This window comes from Podarcis cretensis (assembly GCF_951804945.1).
Source record: "Podarcis cretensis genome assembly, chromosome: 10".
Classification (NCBI taxonomy): domain Eukaryota; kingdom Metazoa; phylum Chordata; class Lepidosauria; order Squamata; family Lacertidae; genus Podarcis; species Podarcis cretensis.
The window spans coordinates 47,556,894-47,571,392 of record NC_137179.1 but is presented as its reverse complement, the minus strand read 5'-3'; the positions used below and the strand labels follow the sequence as shown (position 1 = coordinate 47,571,392).

Below are 14,499 nucleotides of genomic sequence, written 5' to 3'. Positions count from 1 at the left end.
TGTTAAGCAAATAATTATATTTAGGGAAGAGGGGGGAGGGAATCTTTCAAAGGTGGGATTAATAATGCATTGCATACTCTGCAGATAATGTGCTAAAACAATTTGCAAATAGGATATGTGGAAATAGAGATGATTTCTCCCCACCCTCCCGCATACCATGCTCCTTCTCTGCCTGTGTTGAGTAGTTTTTCCTGAAAACAACCTGGATCTAATTGCTTAGAATAGCTTTTGAAAGCTAGCCAAAATACATTTCCTTTAACTAACCTAAGCTCCTGGGTTTCAGGGTAACAGAGCACTATTCAAGGTACGCACCCAAGACTGGCACATACAACTTGAGAAGTAAACTGTCCAAACGACTGCTGGTCAACACTCAATTCTTAGGCCTGGTTTACGTGTTATGATTGCTGTTGTGTAGAAAGAGCTTTTCACTGCTGTACGCACAGTGAGCTGTTCATGCGCCGTAGCTTACACAAAGTTTTGACTCTTGACACTGTTGTAAGGAAAAATTTAAGTGGTGTCTACATGGCGGCCATCCTATGTAGATGGGCATTTTGTTTGTGGAGAGCAGAGTGAGAGAAGCATATGGGAGGCACATGATTAATAGTCAACTTCTGCAGGGACTAATGTTGTGCTGTGCTTAGAAATCGTCACACCTGGGAGCAGAAAGGGGGCTTAAAAATGATATTTTCCCCCTCGCATTTTATATCCTGCCTTTCCTTTGACATAGAAACTGAGGTGGCAAAGGTGTGGTTCCCTGGAGGCCACCCATCATAGCTGTCAAGTGTCCCTTATTTGAAGGGACAGTCCCTTATTCCAGTGCCATGTCCCGCTGCTGTCCCTTATTGATGGATGTCCCTTAAATGTCCCTTAAATGATGTCCCTTAAATTTCAAAGGAAGCAGCTCCTCTCCCTCCCTCCCTGCTGGCCAGGGAGGAGGAAGGCTCCAACTGTGTTGCTTGGCTGTGTTGCTCACCAAATAAGAAGTCTAAGAACGACTGGGGGGGGGGGGGGGAGCTTGCATGCCTTGTGTGTGGCTAGTTAATGCAACCTGAGGGGGATTTTGAATGCTGGACGCCATTTTGTTGCACGTGCTGCTGCAAACTTTGCAGTGCAAAGCCAGGCCGGGGAACCAACTTAAGTTGAGGCTGCCTAGGCCTTGGTGCACGTGATTCAGATTCTATTCAGTTGAACCTCTGGTTACAAAGTTGGTTGGACAGTGTTCTCGAAGCTACCCAGCATGAGTTTGACCAGACTGCAGGAGGACAGGAAGACTGGAGTGCCTGGAACAGGTGAGGCTGCAGGTCCCTTATTTTGGCTGCTGGTCCTTTATTTTCAAGGCTGCTGGTCCCTTATTTTTAAATCTGTAAGTTGACAGCTATGCCACCCATCCCAGCCACTGACTAGATCCAATTGGCGGCTTAGCTTCAGTAAGATGGTGGCTTTGTGCACCTTCAGACCATACTCTGAGACCATATCCCTACCAGCACTTCTAAAGAAACTTAGAATTATTCTGTCCCTTTCCTTGCCCTAATAAGCTTACGTTCATAGTCTTTTGCTCTTGTTTGCTGCTCTGGGCTGCTTTGAGAGAGCAGTATAAAAATCTTATAAATAGGCCAATATGGACTCTAGAACATTTAATTTGATTAGGGGCTCTGATGCTGGGCCCAGTAAACCAAACATATCTTTAGGCTTGATGCAAATTTATATATAAATCTGGAAAGGTGGGGGAGACTTGCTGCCTATATTTATTATCTGAATATCTTCAGTGTATGTTTTGAGGCTACAGTGGTACCTAGGGTTACATACACTTCAGGTTACATACGCTTCAGGTTACAGACTCCGCTAACCTAGAAATATTACCTCAGGTTAAGAACTTTGCTTCAGGATGAGAACAGAAATTGTGCTCCGGTGGTGCGGCAGCAGCAGGAGGCCCCATTAGCTAAAGTGGTGCTTCAGGTTAAGAATGTACCTCTGGAATGAATTAAGTACTTACCCGAGGTACCACGGTACTTTAGATCAATGACATATTTTCTTGAAAGCCATTTCCAGTACTTTTAATGGGTGGCTATGATAGCAATTTCTTTTTTATTTTGTACAGTTTTGGGGCTAGTTCAAAGACTTCTGTATAAAAACATGTAAAAGAAAGCAATCATTTATACTTGAGTTTTGATCATCCTCTTATCAGAAGAATATATAGGCTTTGTAATCAAAATTAACAACGCGCTTACGTATGAATAGCAATGGGTGGCTTTTCAAGGAACAATCCCAGTCAAAACAAAAGCCACAATTAACTATATTCTATGTACATTTTATTATGTGTACAGTTGATTTATTGTTCAACTTGGTGTGATAGGACCTTTTATTTGTCTCATACAATATGATAGCATCATAAACATCTTGTACTGGGAAGCTTAGTTACTCATTTATTTTACAGGCTTGCAGAAAGTGTTGTGCCAGAGAATAAAGCTGCCATGGTGCTCTTTGGTGCATATGTGCTCTCTGTTTATGTAGGACAAAAAAGGGCAACCGTTTGCTGTACTTAATTACTACACCTGCTTTTTACCACAGTGAATGAACTGACTATCCTGCACAAGAAAAACAAATACTTGCTGTCGCTGAGGAATAGGGAGCAGTTGTGTTAATACAACAAAAAGCACCCGCTGCATTTCTGTTTGAAAGAGCCTAGCTAAACCCTGTTAGAAAACGTAGCAATTAGCCAGTCTCTTTCGTTGTTGTTGTTTAAAGGTTGAAATGAATTGTGTTGCTCCTTTCAGGTTAGGAGTATCACCTTGATATGACTGCCAGATCCGGTCTGGCATTCTGCAGCTTACGATGGTTATAATGAAAGAAAATGTTTTGAACCAGGGTGTGCAAATTGTTCAGTGTCAGTACACTGCACAGAAGAGAGGCTATGATGGATTCAGATAGGTAGCTACAGGCATGTAGGATGTGGTGGTGATTCATTTGAATGTTCTTGTCCCCCTGCACCTATGACAGATAATGACTTACCAAGCAATAGAACATTTATCTTAAAACTTTTTCAGATCTGGAACACACTGTTCTTATGTATGTATGTGGTGTGATGGCCACACCAGAAGTTCACCTTGGACTTGTTGATTCACCATGTCAACTACCATCTCATGTGGTTTTCTGAATCCACATTAAGGAGTGTCTACAATAACAAGGACACACATTACAGGAAAACCTCTATGTAAGCTTTGTGACTTTGCTCCAGTGAGCCATACTAGATTGAAGAAATTAAACTTTCACAAAGCTTTATATTTTTATTCAGTTTGGTACAAAGCAAGAATAAATGGTGTGGGGGGTTATTTCCTCCCTTCCTCTTCTCCCCCTCCTTTTCCAATCAACATCCTTGTTAAGGAAAAACATTTCTCCAGGCATAAAGGTAAAGGTACCCCTGCCCGTACGGGCCAGTCTTGACAGACTCTGGGGTTGTGCGCCCATCTCACTTAAGAGGCCAGGGGCCAGCGCTGTCCGGAGACACTTCCAGGTCACGTGGCCAGCGTGACATCGCTGCTCTGGCCAGAGCCAGAGCCAGAGCCGCACACGGAAACGCCGTTTACCTTCCCGCTGGTAAGCGGTCCCTATTTATCTACTTGCACCCGGAGGTGCTTTCGAACTGCTAGGTTGGCAGGCGCTGGGACCGAGCAGCGGGAGCGCACCCTGCCGCAGGGATTCGAACCGCCGACCTTTCGATCGGCAAGCCCTAGGCGCTGAGGCTTTAACCCACAGCGCCACCTGCATATGTATATGTATGCCAGGTTTCTGTGTTATCAATAGAAAATGATATAAATGGATGTCATATTTCAGTAAAATTGCCTGAGTCCTGGGTGTTATCTAATGCATTCATATGTTTAATCAACATATCAGGGCTATTGTCCATACCATTTTTCTCTACTGTGAGGTGTAGATGGTCCAGATTTTTCTAGTTCTGTGCAATAAGTTGTCAGGCTGCTGCAAGCAGGAATGTTGCGAGTTCATTATGGTGCAAATCCTTCTGGTCCTTGGTAAATCCAACTGCGCTGAGCTTTGTATTGTTTCTGAAAGGAAAATAATGTACATATGCATATCAAACAGTGAGGTGGGTATGCAGTGCAGCCCAAGGTTTTCTGCTTCAGCTCTGGCAGAAGTCTTGACCTTAAAGTGACTCTTGAATGTGTCCGACATTCCTTCAGTTATTACACGTTACTGCCGCAAATATAATTTAATATTGAAAATAGATGCCGATATGGTTCACTAGCACAGAGGATGGAATCGTGAAAGAGGGAAAAGAGGGGGAGGTGCAGATGGAAAGACCCTGAGAACTTTGAATTTCTCTTTTCTATAGATTTCGTCTGCATATAATAGGTGAAAAGAGACTTCTGCTATAACGTATTCCATCCCATTGTGGCACATATGGTGCCTTCTGTGAAAAGGGGGTAACACAAGCCGCCTTATGTTCAGCAATTAGACTGAAACCTAAACTGGAAGTGCCCCCCCCCCCCCCCATTTCAATGTTTTTAAGGATGCTGCAAAGAAAAGCACAGCTCATCTTAATCAACAATGGGAGAGGCACGTTGTCATAGGAGCCAATGCACACCATTTGAATGGCAATGCTCATCATTTGGGGGGCCGCCGCCTGAAATATTTTATTATTATGGTGTGCATTTGCTGCATCAGGTGATTATGTGGGTCAGGGCTCACCTGCCCCCCTGCCTGTATTTATTCAAGTTGGCACTCCTTGTTGTTGTGGGTGCCTAAGCAGATGCCCACCACTCTTCTGCAGCTCCCTCAGGACAGGCTGTACAAACCGGACGGATTGCAGCCTGCCTTAGTGTCGTCGTCAGCTTTTTATATATATATATTTTTAAAGACGCTCTATAGATGCTGCTGGCATCCCTTCCGACTCGCGTTTATTTTTAACCCGAGCTGCTTGCTAGCAGGCGGTGCCGGAGGAGGAACCGCCGCTCGGCTCCCCCCCCCCCCCCGCCCGTGATGCTGCTGCTGCGCTTGTGGGCGGGAGCAGCCCTTTCTCTCCCTTCTCCCTCGCCTCGCCTTTGCCTTCTTCTCTGCACTGCAGATGCCCCCTCCAGCCGGGAGGGAAGCGCGCCGGCCGCCTCTCGCCCCCGCGGCGCCCTCCTCCTCCGGCCCCGCCATCATGCCTCCCCCATGCCTGGCCCTGCTCGCCGCCTGGCGCGTTTAAGGCTCTCCCCTCGGGCGCCCCGGCAGGCCCGGGCATTGCGTCACCGCGCGCTGCACCTGCAGCCCAGCCGCGCGCGCCCCGCCGGCTGCTGAGCTGAGGCGAGCGCGGCGGATGGTTGGTCTGCGGCCCGGGGCCAGCCATGAGGCAGGACAGGCTGGCGAGCTCGCTGCGCCGGGGGGGACGCTGCCTCAAGCGCCAGAGCACCGGCGGGGGCGGCGGGGGCGGCGGCGGGGTGGGCACTATCCTCAGCAACGTCTTGAAGAAGCGCAGCTGCATCTCGCGCACGGCGCCTCGTCTCCTCTGCACCTTGGAGCCGGGTAAGGGCTGCCTGCTTGTTTGGCGCGCCCTGCAGGCCCTCGCTTTTCCCGCCTTTGTTTGAAAAAGCGGCCGCCGCGGGGAGGAGGGCATGCGGCGAGGCCTCGGAGCCGGGCTTAACCCGGGCAGGCTTTAATCGCTTAAGCTGCTGGGGGAAGGGGAAGGGGGGGGGGCGGCCACTGGCGACACGGAGCTGCGTGCGAGGAGATGCCGGAGGGGCGCAGATGGAGCCCTCGGGTAGGAAGCAATGGGCTTTCGGGCTGGCTGGGGAGGCCCCGGAGCGCCGGCGTCCCCTCGGCCCGGAGGGCGAGGCTCTGGCGCCGCCTTGGGCGGGGAGCGCGGCTGGCTGCGGCTTGAGGAGAGCTCCTCCGGGCCTGGCATCGGCAGCTGCGCCTCGGAAGCTGCGAGGCAGCCTAGCAGGGGATCTCGTCGGGGCATCTCGGAAGGATGGGGGGCGCTTCAAGGTGTAGAGCCGTCCAGCCCAGAGAGGTCCCCTGTGAATGTCCTGTGAGCCAGGACATCGGGTTGGTGGAAGGGTAGAGCGTCCCTTCGCTCCATCTGTTTTTCCACCTGACTCCAGCACACGTGACACTTTAGCACAGTCTTTGTTCTGGAGGCAATTCTTAGGTATATGCCTGGAGTACCTATCCTGCACTTTGAAGACCAGGCTATGGCGATGCAGAAGAATGGCTGAGGGCGAAGTGCCCTGATGCCCAGCCATCTGTGGTTCTTTGGGGTATGGAGAAATAACTAGAATGGGGAGTATCGACAACCTCGGGAGGTATCCGAGAGGCATCCAATACCGACAGATAGAAGAAGACGACTAATCCTCTCTCTCGTGTGTATATTTATATAGAATCACAGAACTGTAGAGTTGGAAGAGACCCTGATGATTTTCTAGTCGAACTCCCTGAAATGCAGGAATATGCAGCTGTCCCATACTGGGCTTGAACCTGCAACCTTGGCATTATCAGCACCCTGCTCTAACCAACTGAGCTTGGAAGCATGGCAGGCAGGACAGGGCTGCTGAAAGCAGCGATTTAATTATTCTTGGAAATTAAAATCTCAATATTCCGACAAACCCAACTTTGTTGCCTGGCTGAAGCGAAGACACACGAAGGTACAAGGAGCTTAAGGCAGATGCGTCTACAACCTTGCATCAAATGCAAACAAATTCCCTAGTAGTGATGACCTCACTTGTAGGGCCTGTATTGGAAAGACTGCTAAAGCTTTAGGGCTCCTTTGGTTATATTATACTGAAGTAGCTGGTGCGTGCAACACTATTTCTTTCCTAATTCAATATAGTTGTTTGAAATTTAGAAGGAATGGTTGTGTGATTGATTTGAGAAGTTGTCGTGTCTGGCCACCCTTTCATTTCTTAGTAATTGTCTTGTAACAGAAGCAAAGCCAGTATTTCCAAAAGTTGCAGTCTTTTTATATTTCCCCATGTCTAAGGTGTCACGAGTTTGTTGTTAGACCATCAGATGACATTTCAGCACCTTAGCTTTGGACAGCAGCACTCTACCATGTGGGGAAAGAGCCCTTTATAATGTGCATACATATTATGCAGCTTTTCTTAAAAAAAGAAAAGAATTGCACAGCTTGTGCACGAAACTAATTTCTTCTTGCACAAGGACTGCATAAAAGCAGATGGTCTATTGTCCTTAAGGCGAGTTTGACAAATCAGACTTCAATGAAGAAAGGGCATGAAACAATTCACTATGATCCGTATGATTCCTTGGAAGTGGATAAATATGTAGCTAATTTGTTAATTATATTTTGGCTACAACTGGATACAAAAGGAAAGCTAATTGTGAAAGATCGGAAATTTCTTTGGATGTCAGTATTGTAAATGTAGATTACTAAAGGTATTTGTGAGATTTTTCAAAGTTTAATTATCCTAATTATATGTCTCCCCATTTTTTAAAAGCTACGGGTGCAGTTTTATATCCACTTAATGGAGTAAGCTCCGTTGAACTTGATGAAAGTTTCTTTTGAGTAACGTGTATGGAATCGCACTGTACATGGCTGATTTGGATGAAAATGCGTATCTAAATATCTACTTTGTTTTATGAAATTTGGATATATTTTTAATGGCACTACTTGGAGAAGGCTGCAGATTGAACACGGTACCTACTGCATGCAAAGCAGATGCTATGCTTCAGAGCTGTGGCTCTTCGTCTTCTCACCTTCCTATCCTGCCCTCCCTTCTGCTCTGTCAAGTTTCATTAGCTCCTGTGAATAAGGGAGCTAAACACAGACATCTTGATTGCCAAACTGTCCTAGGGTCCTCATTGTTAATGGCAAAGTGGGGCTGGGGGTGGGGGAGGAATGCTCTGTTGAACCCAAGGTGTTTCCCTCCATGTGTAGGTGCTGTACTCACCTATTTTTGCGTAATGTGTTTTTACCTGTTCTCTAGAGTTGTCTCTGACCCAGAGTGAATACCCAGTTTTGTATGTGAAAAATTGTATCATTACCATACATTGATTTAGATATTTGGGGACATTCACATGTTTATGGTTATCTGATAATTTTCTTCTTTAATCCCTAAACCAATATTTTAGTAACTGGTTTCTTTGGTTTTTATTTTACTGCATAGGAGTTGACACCAAGTTGAAATTTACACTTGAGCCATCTTTAGGTCAGAATGGCTTTCAGCAGGTAATTTATTATTTTTATTCATCTATAAGTCACAAAAGGTCTTCTGAATGCATGGACAGATATTTATTTAAAATTTGCACTGGCCTGTGAAGTGGGAGTGTTATCCAAATGAGCCTATACAGTAATCACTTCTGTTGCAAATGTGCTTGTTACTAGTGGTGTTTTGATACCTCAACAGTTTCCTTTTCTGTGACAGCAGATCGTTCTATATGGCTAAGAAGCTAAAAGGATTAAAGTCCATTGCATTATTATTATTTTTGTAATTTCTAGAATATGAATGAATAATTAAGCAGCAGATTAGTTTTTCCTCTCCATGTTGATCATGTCTAATTGGGTAACCGGGTATTAAAATACTTGGTACTTAAGTTCATGGTAAATATATTAAATTGTGTTGCATGCCCAGTTATGTTTCTGAACTGGAATAATCTGTCTCAGTGGTTATTTTTTAGTGGCACGATGCTCTCAAAGCAGTGGCTAGGCTGCCAACAGGAATACCAAAGGAGTGGAGGAGAAAGGTGAGGAAAGCTCTAACCTTCTGTGTCCTGTGGATTTCAATGAGCATAACTTTCATTTCTGGATAAACATCTACATGTTCCTTCTAGATTTAAGAATGAACATAGAGGTTTTCTTTAGTGACCTAAGAAACTAGTGACCTAAGTGACACTAGAAACTTCATCTGAAGTTTCTAGTGGAAATTAAAAAAAGAAAAAGAAAAAAAGAAACCCAATCTTTGTGCCAGTGCTCATAACTTTGTGCCAGTACTCAAGCTTGGCACTGGTGAAGTTATCTCAGTTTCTGGTGACTGATAGCTGAATTAGGCCAGATCCTTTGTGAAGAGATACTGCATGTAAAAGGAGTGGAGTCACTCTGCCTTCTTCTCCTTCAGGCTGCTGCTCAGCAAGTAAAGCCAATTCCTGGCCCAACTTTACATCCTATGGAACAGGGCCAGACTTAGTAATGCTTAGATTATACCCATTGAAATCAATGTAGCTTAAGTTAGTCAGGACTAAGCTAAGCCCCGTTGATTTAAGCGAATCTGTTCTTAGCATGAGTAAGTGTGGATCCAACCCTATACCATTGTATATTCTGCTGCATGCACTGTGTAAAAAACACGATTTCCCAATCTTCTTCCTACGTCTGCGTTGTGGGAGAGAATTGCTCATATGAGCATGGTATGTTATGCAATATATAGGTGAGCTGTGCCTTTGACTTGCTACCATGAAATAATATGCAGTCTGCAGAGATGCAGTGATTTTGTATAACTAAAAGGATTGCACTCACTGTTCAGGTGTTGGTCCAATAACTTTGAAAGCAGCACCTTAGCAACTGCCTGGGGCAGAGCTTTTTTTAATATAAGAACGCCCAAAGTTGCTGAACTGCATCACCAGTACTGCCAACCAACTCCCGTGCCGCCCTGAAGCTCCAGTGCCGCCCTCCAATGCTCACCCCCAGTGACGCCATGCGGTCGCCTGCAGTGCCCAGGACAGCCTGCTCCTGTCTTGCTATGCTACTGTTTGAAAGCTTGTTTGCATAGTGCTTCAGACTGATATGAACTTGTTGATTAGCTTTACATATTTATAAACTATTTAAAGGAGGGATGACTCGCAATTATTTTGTGGGGTGGGGAATCTCTTTTGGGCGTGGGGTATAAATAATAAATTTTTTATTTTTCATTATTTAAGGTCTGGCTCACCTTGGCAGATCATTACTTAAGGAGCATAGCAATTGACTGGGATAAAACAATGCGCTTCACTTTCAATGACAGAAGCAATCCCGACGATGATTCCATGGGTATTCAGATTGTAAAGGTACTTTAAGCAATTTTAATTAGTTTATTCTTCACGGCTGTATATGTCTCTGCTTGTTTTCTTGAAAGTTACGTTTATATTATCAACGTGCAAGGAAGTTATTTCTTTGCCCATTGTTCAAATAGATCAATGGGAACTGGTAACAGCTAGGAAGATTAATGGAATAATGACCTGCTAAACTTTTAAAAATAAGACCGAGTTGTTCACCACTTCCAAAAGCAGGTTCTGTTTACCATGGAAGCCTCCAAAATGGCAAAAGGGAGCTCAGAATAAAGATTGGTCCTAAAATACTCCTTTATTAGCATTACTTTTTGAATTATTATGCTCACTGGCAAATTATCCCCCCCCCCAGTGTATTTCTAGAAATATGCTTGTCTTAGTTTTGTCAGTTCCAAATTTCAAGGCCACCTCCCACATGCAAAGTAGCCTATTATCATGTGTGAACTACTCCCTACCATGATGTTGTTCAAGGAAGCTTCTCATATTATCTACCTGACCCCTGACCTCTTAAATATACCGCAGCATGAAGTGAATGTAGAATTGCTTCATGTATCAGGTAGCCCTTGGTATGAATTCCACATTACAGGAGACAGTGTGGTGTAGTGATTAAATCGTTGGGCTATGAACTGGGAGGCCAAGGTTGAAATCCCCTCTCGGCCATTAAGCTTACTGGGTGGCCTAGGATCAGTCGCTACCTCTCAGCCTAACCTACCTCACAGGGTTGTTGTTGGGGGGAATCAAATGAGGAATGTATGCCACCTCGAGCTCCTAAAGGTGGGGTTTAAATGCAATAAAATAAAAATTACCACAGTGAACAATCTACAACTGTGGCGATCACACAGGGTCCCGGGATGTTTAACGGTCTATTGATCCCTGTGCCACCACTGTGCTCGCTTCCCCGCTGCCACCAACCCGTTACTCTTGGGTAAAACACTGAGTCCAGACAGTTGTTAAAATTGAACCAAATAAACAAGTTCATTTTATAAGCATTAACAAGTTCATGGTTTCTCAGATAATATTCCTGTCAGTTTCTTAACTTTAGTTTCTTTACTGGCCTATACCTTCCTAATACAGTGGTACCTCGGGTTAAGTACTTAATTCGTTCTGGAGGTCCGTTCTTAACCTGAAACTGTTCTTAACCTGAAGCACCACTTTAGCTAATGGGGCCTCCAGCTGCTGCCTCGCTGCCGGAGCACAATTTCTGTTCTCATCCTGAAGCAAAGTTCTTAACCTGAGGTACTATTTCTGGGTTAGCGGAGTCTGTAACCTGAAGCGTATGTAACCCGAGGTTCCACTGTACCTTCTGACTGATTATCTCGACTGTTTGACTGACTCTTAACAAACTCTCTCACTTCAGACTAGCCCAACCCACAGTCTTATCCTCTCTGTCTCTTCTAACTCCAGACTGACTTCCCAACCACCCTAACTCTAACTCTAACTCCTCCCCTTGGGTTCCCATTGGTTAGTCATTTTACAATTAGTTAACCCTTTCCTTATGAACCCAGTATGATGTCACACACCTAGGAGGGCTAACGCCACAACAACTATGCCTAAGTCTTTGTTCTCTATGAGTTGGCAAACTTGTGTTTGGCCTGGATCATTCAAACTGCAGGGGAAACTTGATGTGGAAGAATATAAGAGGTCAGGCACGAACCTTTCTCCAAGACACTTTAGTTTTCTATGCGCAGGATGAGAATTCCATTATGTAAGCCCCAAAATGCAATTTGAGGTGGTATAGCCCAGAGTGGGAACAGGTAGAAATAAACCACCTTGATGAGAACTACAGCCAAGCTTTGTAATAGGAATAATAGAATTCTAGAGTTGGAAGGGACCCCAAGGATCATCTAGTCCAACCCCTGCAATGCAGGAATCTTTTTGTCCAATGTGGGGCTCGAACCCACAGCCTTGAGTTTAGAGTATCATACTCTACCAATTGAGCTATCCCGGTGGATCTTGGTAAGGTTATACAAATTTCTGAATGTTCTGTATGAAAATACTGATCCTAATTGGTAGGTATAAATTATAGAGCTTATTTGTACAGGGCCACGTTAAAAATTAATAACATAACTGTTTTGTCTCTTGCTTACTAATGGTCTATAACCGCCAATACAATGTAACTCTTGGGAAACAAAGAAGTGTGTTTGTGTCTCTCTCTCCCCCTGCCCAATTTCTGTGTTCTGATAACTGTATTTCTTATTAATCTACTTATATAAAATGGAACAGGGTTGCATCCAACTAAGTTTTATTCAAAATAGACCCATGAAATTAATGGAACTAATTTAGTTTTGTCCATTAATTTCAACAAGTCTGAGTATAACTGACATTGAAAACAAGCTATTGCAATGAATAAAAACATCAACATCTGATCGTGCCAGCATCTGATCCTGCCTTAACAAATATGAAGAAAGAGTTGGTGTAGTGACAAAAGTAACCTGCAACTCTACAGATCTTGTTGGACTACAGCTCCCATCATCCATGGCTGTCTGGCGCTGATGGGAGTTGAAGTCTAGCAACATTTGAAGGGCCACAGATTGCCCACCCTTGGTTAGAGTATTGGACCAGGTCCGAGGAGACCCAGGCTCAAATTTCTACTCATCCATGAAGTTCATTGGCTAACCTTGTGCCAGTCACTATGTCTCAGCCTTTCCAACCACGCAAGGTTATTGTGAAGCTAAAAATGGTAGTGGAGAGAGAATCATGTTCACTCTCCAGATTTCCTTAGTGTAAGGGCAGCAGATAAGGCTGGTGACAGTGCTCTCTAAAGATCTCCCTTCAGGTGTCTTTCGACTGACAGGTTCTGAGTCAAGCCCACTGGTTCCAGAAGACAAAGATACCAAAGCACTAATTAGCAATTAATAGATTATGTATTAAATATTATAAGGGGGTGCAATTCTCGTGAACAGCATGAATACAAGATGGCATGAGGAAATGTGCAATTGGAGGTGAGGGAAAATCATTGCTAATTAAAAAGAAAGGAAGCGATATATGCTTTATGCACATTCAAGGTCCTAGCAATAGGGCGCACCAATAAAAATCAAGAGAGGGAAGGGCTCCTGGGCAGAATGAAATAAAATGGAAGAATGTGCTGTGTGAGTTGATTATGCATTGAGTAACCTAAAGGATTCTAAGCAGTGAAGTCCTTGCTTATACCACCGCCTTGTGGTCGCCAATCAGTGGTGAGAAGGTATTTCTTCAGCAGCAATAAGCAGTTTGGAATAGTATCTAGAGGCTCTTGGGGAAGAGGCTGGGGGCGGGGGAGAAGCACAAAGTGGAAACCAAAGTTTGCCTGTATGTTTGGCACACAAACCAAAATTTGGGTTCTAAACAACAGTTAGCACACCCCTGCAGTGTAAAATAACAGTGGGGAGGGAGGCAGTTGAGTGACCCAACGGTCAATTCCTATGTACAGTGGTACGTCGGGTTAAGTACTTAATTCGTTCCGGAGGTCCGTTCTTAACCTGAAACTGTTCTTAACCTGAAGCACTACTTTAGCTAATGGGGCCTCCTGCTGCTGCTGTGCCGCCGGAGCACGATTTCTGTTCTCATCCTGAAGCAATGTTCTTAACCTGAGGTACTATTTCTGGGTTAGCGGAGTCTGTAACCTGAGGCGTATGTAACCTGAAGCGTATGTAACCCGAGGTACAGTGTAACAAAGGAAAAATGACAATGACCAAAATGAGCATATAGGGTGGAATTCACACTAAGGCACAACAGAATATTCCCCCCTTTCCTCCTCTGTGCACCCCTATGTCTTTTGTAGAGGTTCTCCCACAGAGAGCACAGACCAAGATGAATCGCAGGGAAGCCCTGTTATTCAAGCAGAAGTTATTCCGGTCATGCAGTTATATAGTGCAAGTCCACATATTTTTCTAGAATTTTACATGTTGCTTTTAAAAGATAAACAGTGTCTTCTTAAGATGTGGGGTTGTCATATCTAATGTTTGTCATACTCCGAGTAAACCCACTGAGTTTATTGGCCATGGCTCACTTAATTTTAGTGGGTTTGCACTGAGTAGAACTTAGTTAAATGCACGGCATAACTTGTGCGCTCATGCGCATGGAGACTAGTGCACTGTACATGCTCACTGGAACTTCTCCGCTGGTTCCAGAAAAAAACAAATTCTGTAATTTGAGTTTTCTGCATTTCATTCAAATAGTGAACTTTTAAAATTGCAGTAGTTTAACGTTTTGAATTGCCGCTTAACATCATCCACTTCACTCCGATTTTCATTCTGCTCTTTTATAAGCCTTTGTTTGATTTAAAGGCACGCTTTTAAAGAGACAGATGGGACTTTGCAAGCTATCTGAAACCTTCCTTTGGATGTTAAAATTTACAGCTTGCCTGATAAAATGCACCTGTTCAGTGTTTGTTTCAATATGGCTAGAAAGCGCATTGCCTTCTGTCCCAGGGATGTCTTAATTTCTTAAAATTTTGTTACGAATGTTAGCTTCAGAATGCTGCTGCCTGTTGCCTTCACCCCCAGGATGGTATTTATTCCAATATACCAGCAT

The 14,499-nt window shown here is 44.5% G+C and overlaps 1 protein-coding gene across 5 annotated transcripts in view; it reads left to right on the top strand.

Moving 5' to 3' along the window:
- Positions 1-14,499, top strand: part of TBC1D30 (TBC1 domain family member 30) — a 44,720-nt gene that overhangs the window by 10,771 nt on the left and 19,450 nt on the right. For 2 of the 5 annotated variants that reach the window (XM_079994152.1, XM_079994151.1), the window contains exons 1-4: positions 5,285-5,520; positions 8,118-8,179; positions 8,629-8,694; positions 9,862-9,987. In XM_079994152.1, coding sequence (XP_079850278.1) covers positions 5,343-5,520; positions 8,118-8,179; positions 8,629-8,694; positions 9,862-9,987 — 432 coding nt within the window. In that variant the 5' untranslated portion in view covers positions 5,285-5,342. Of the gene's footprint in view, positions 1-5,284; positions 5,521-5,736; positions 5,756-8,117; positions 8,180-8,628; positions 8,695-9,861; positions 9,988-14,499 lie in introns of those variants that run through there. The other 3 variants (XM_079994149.1, XM_079994150.1, XM_079994153.1) reach the window with 2 other exon arrangements.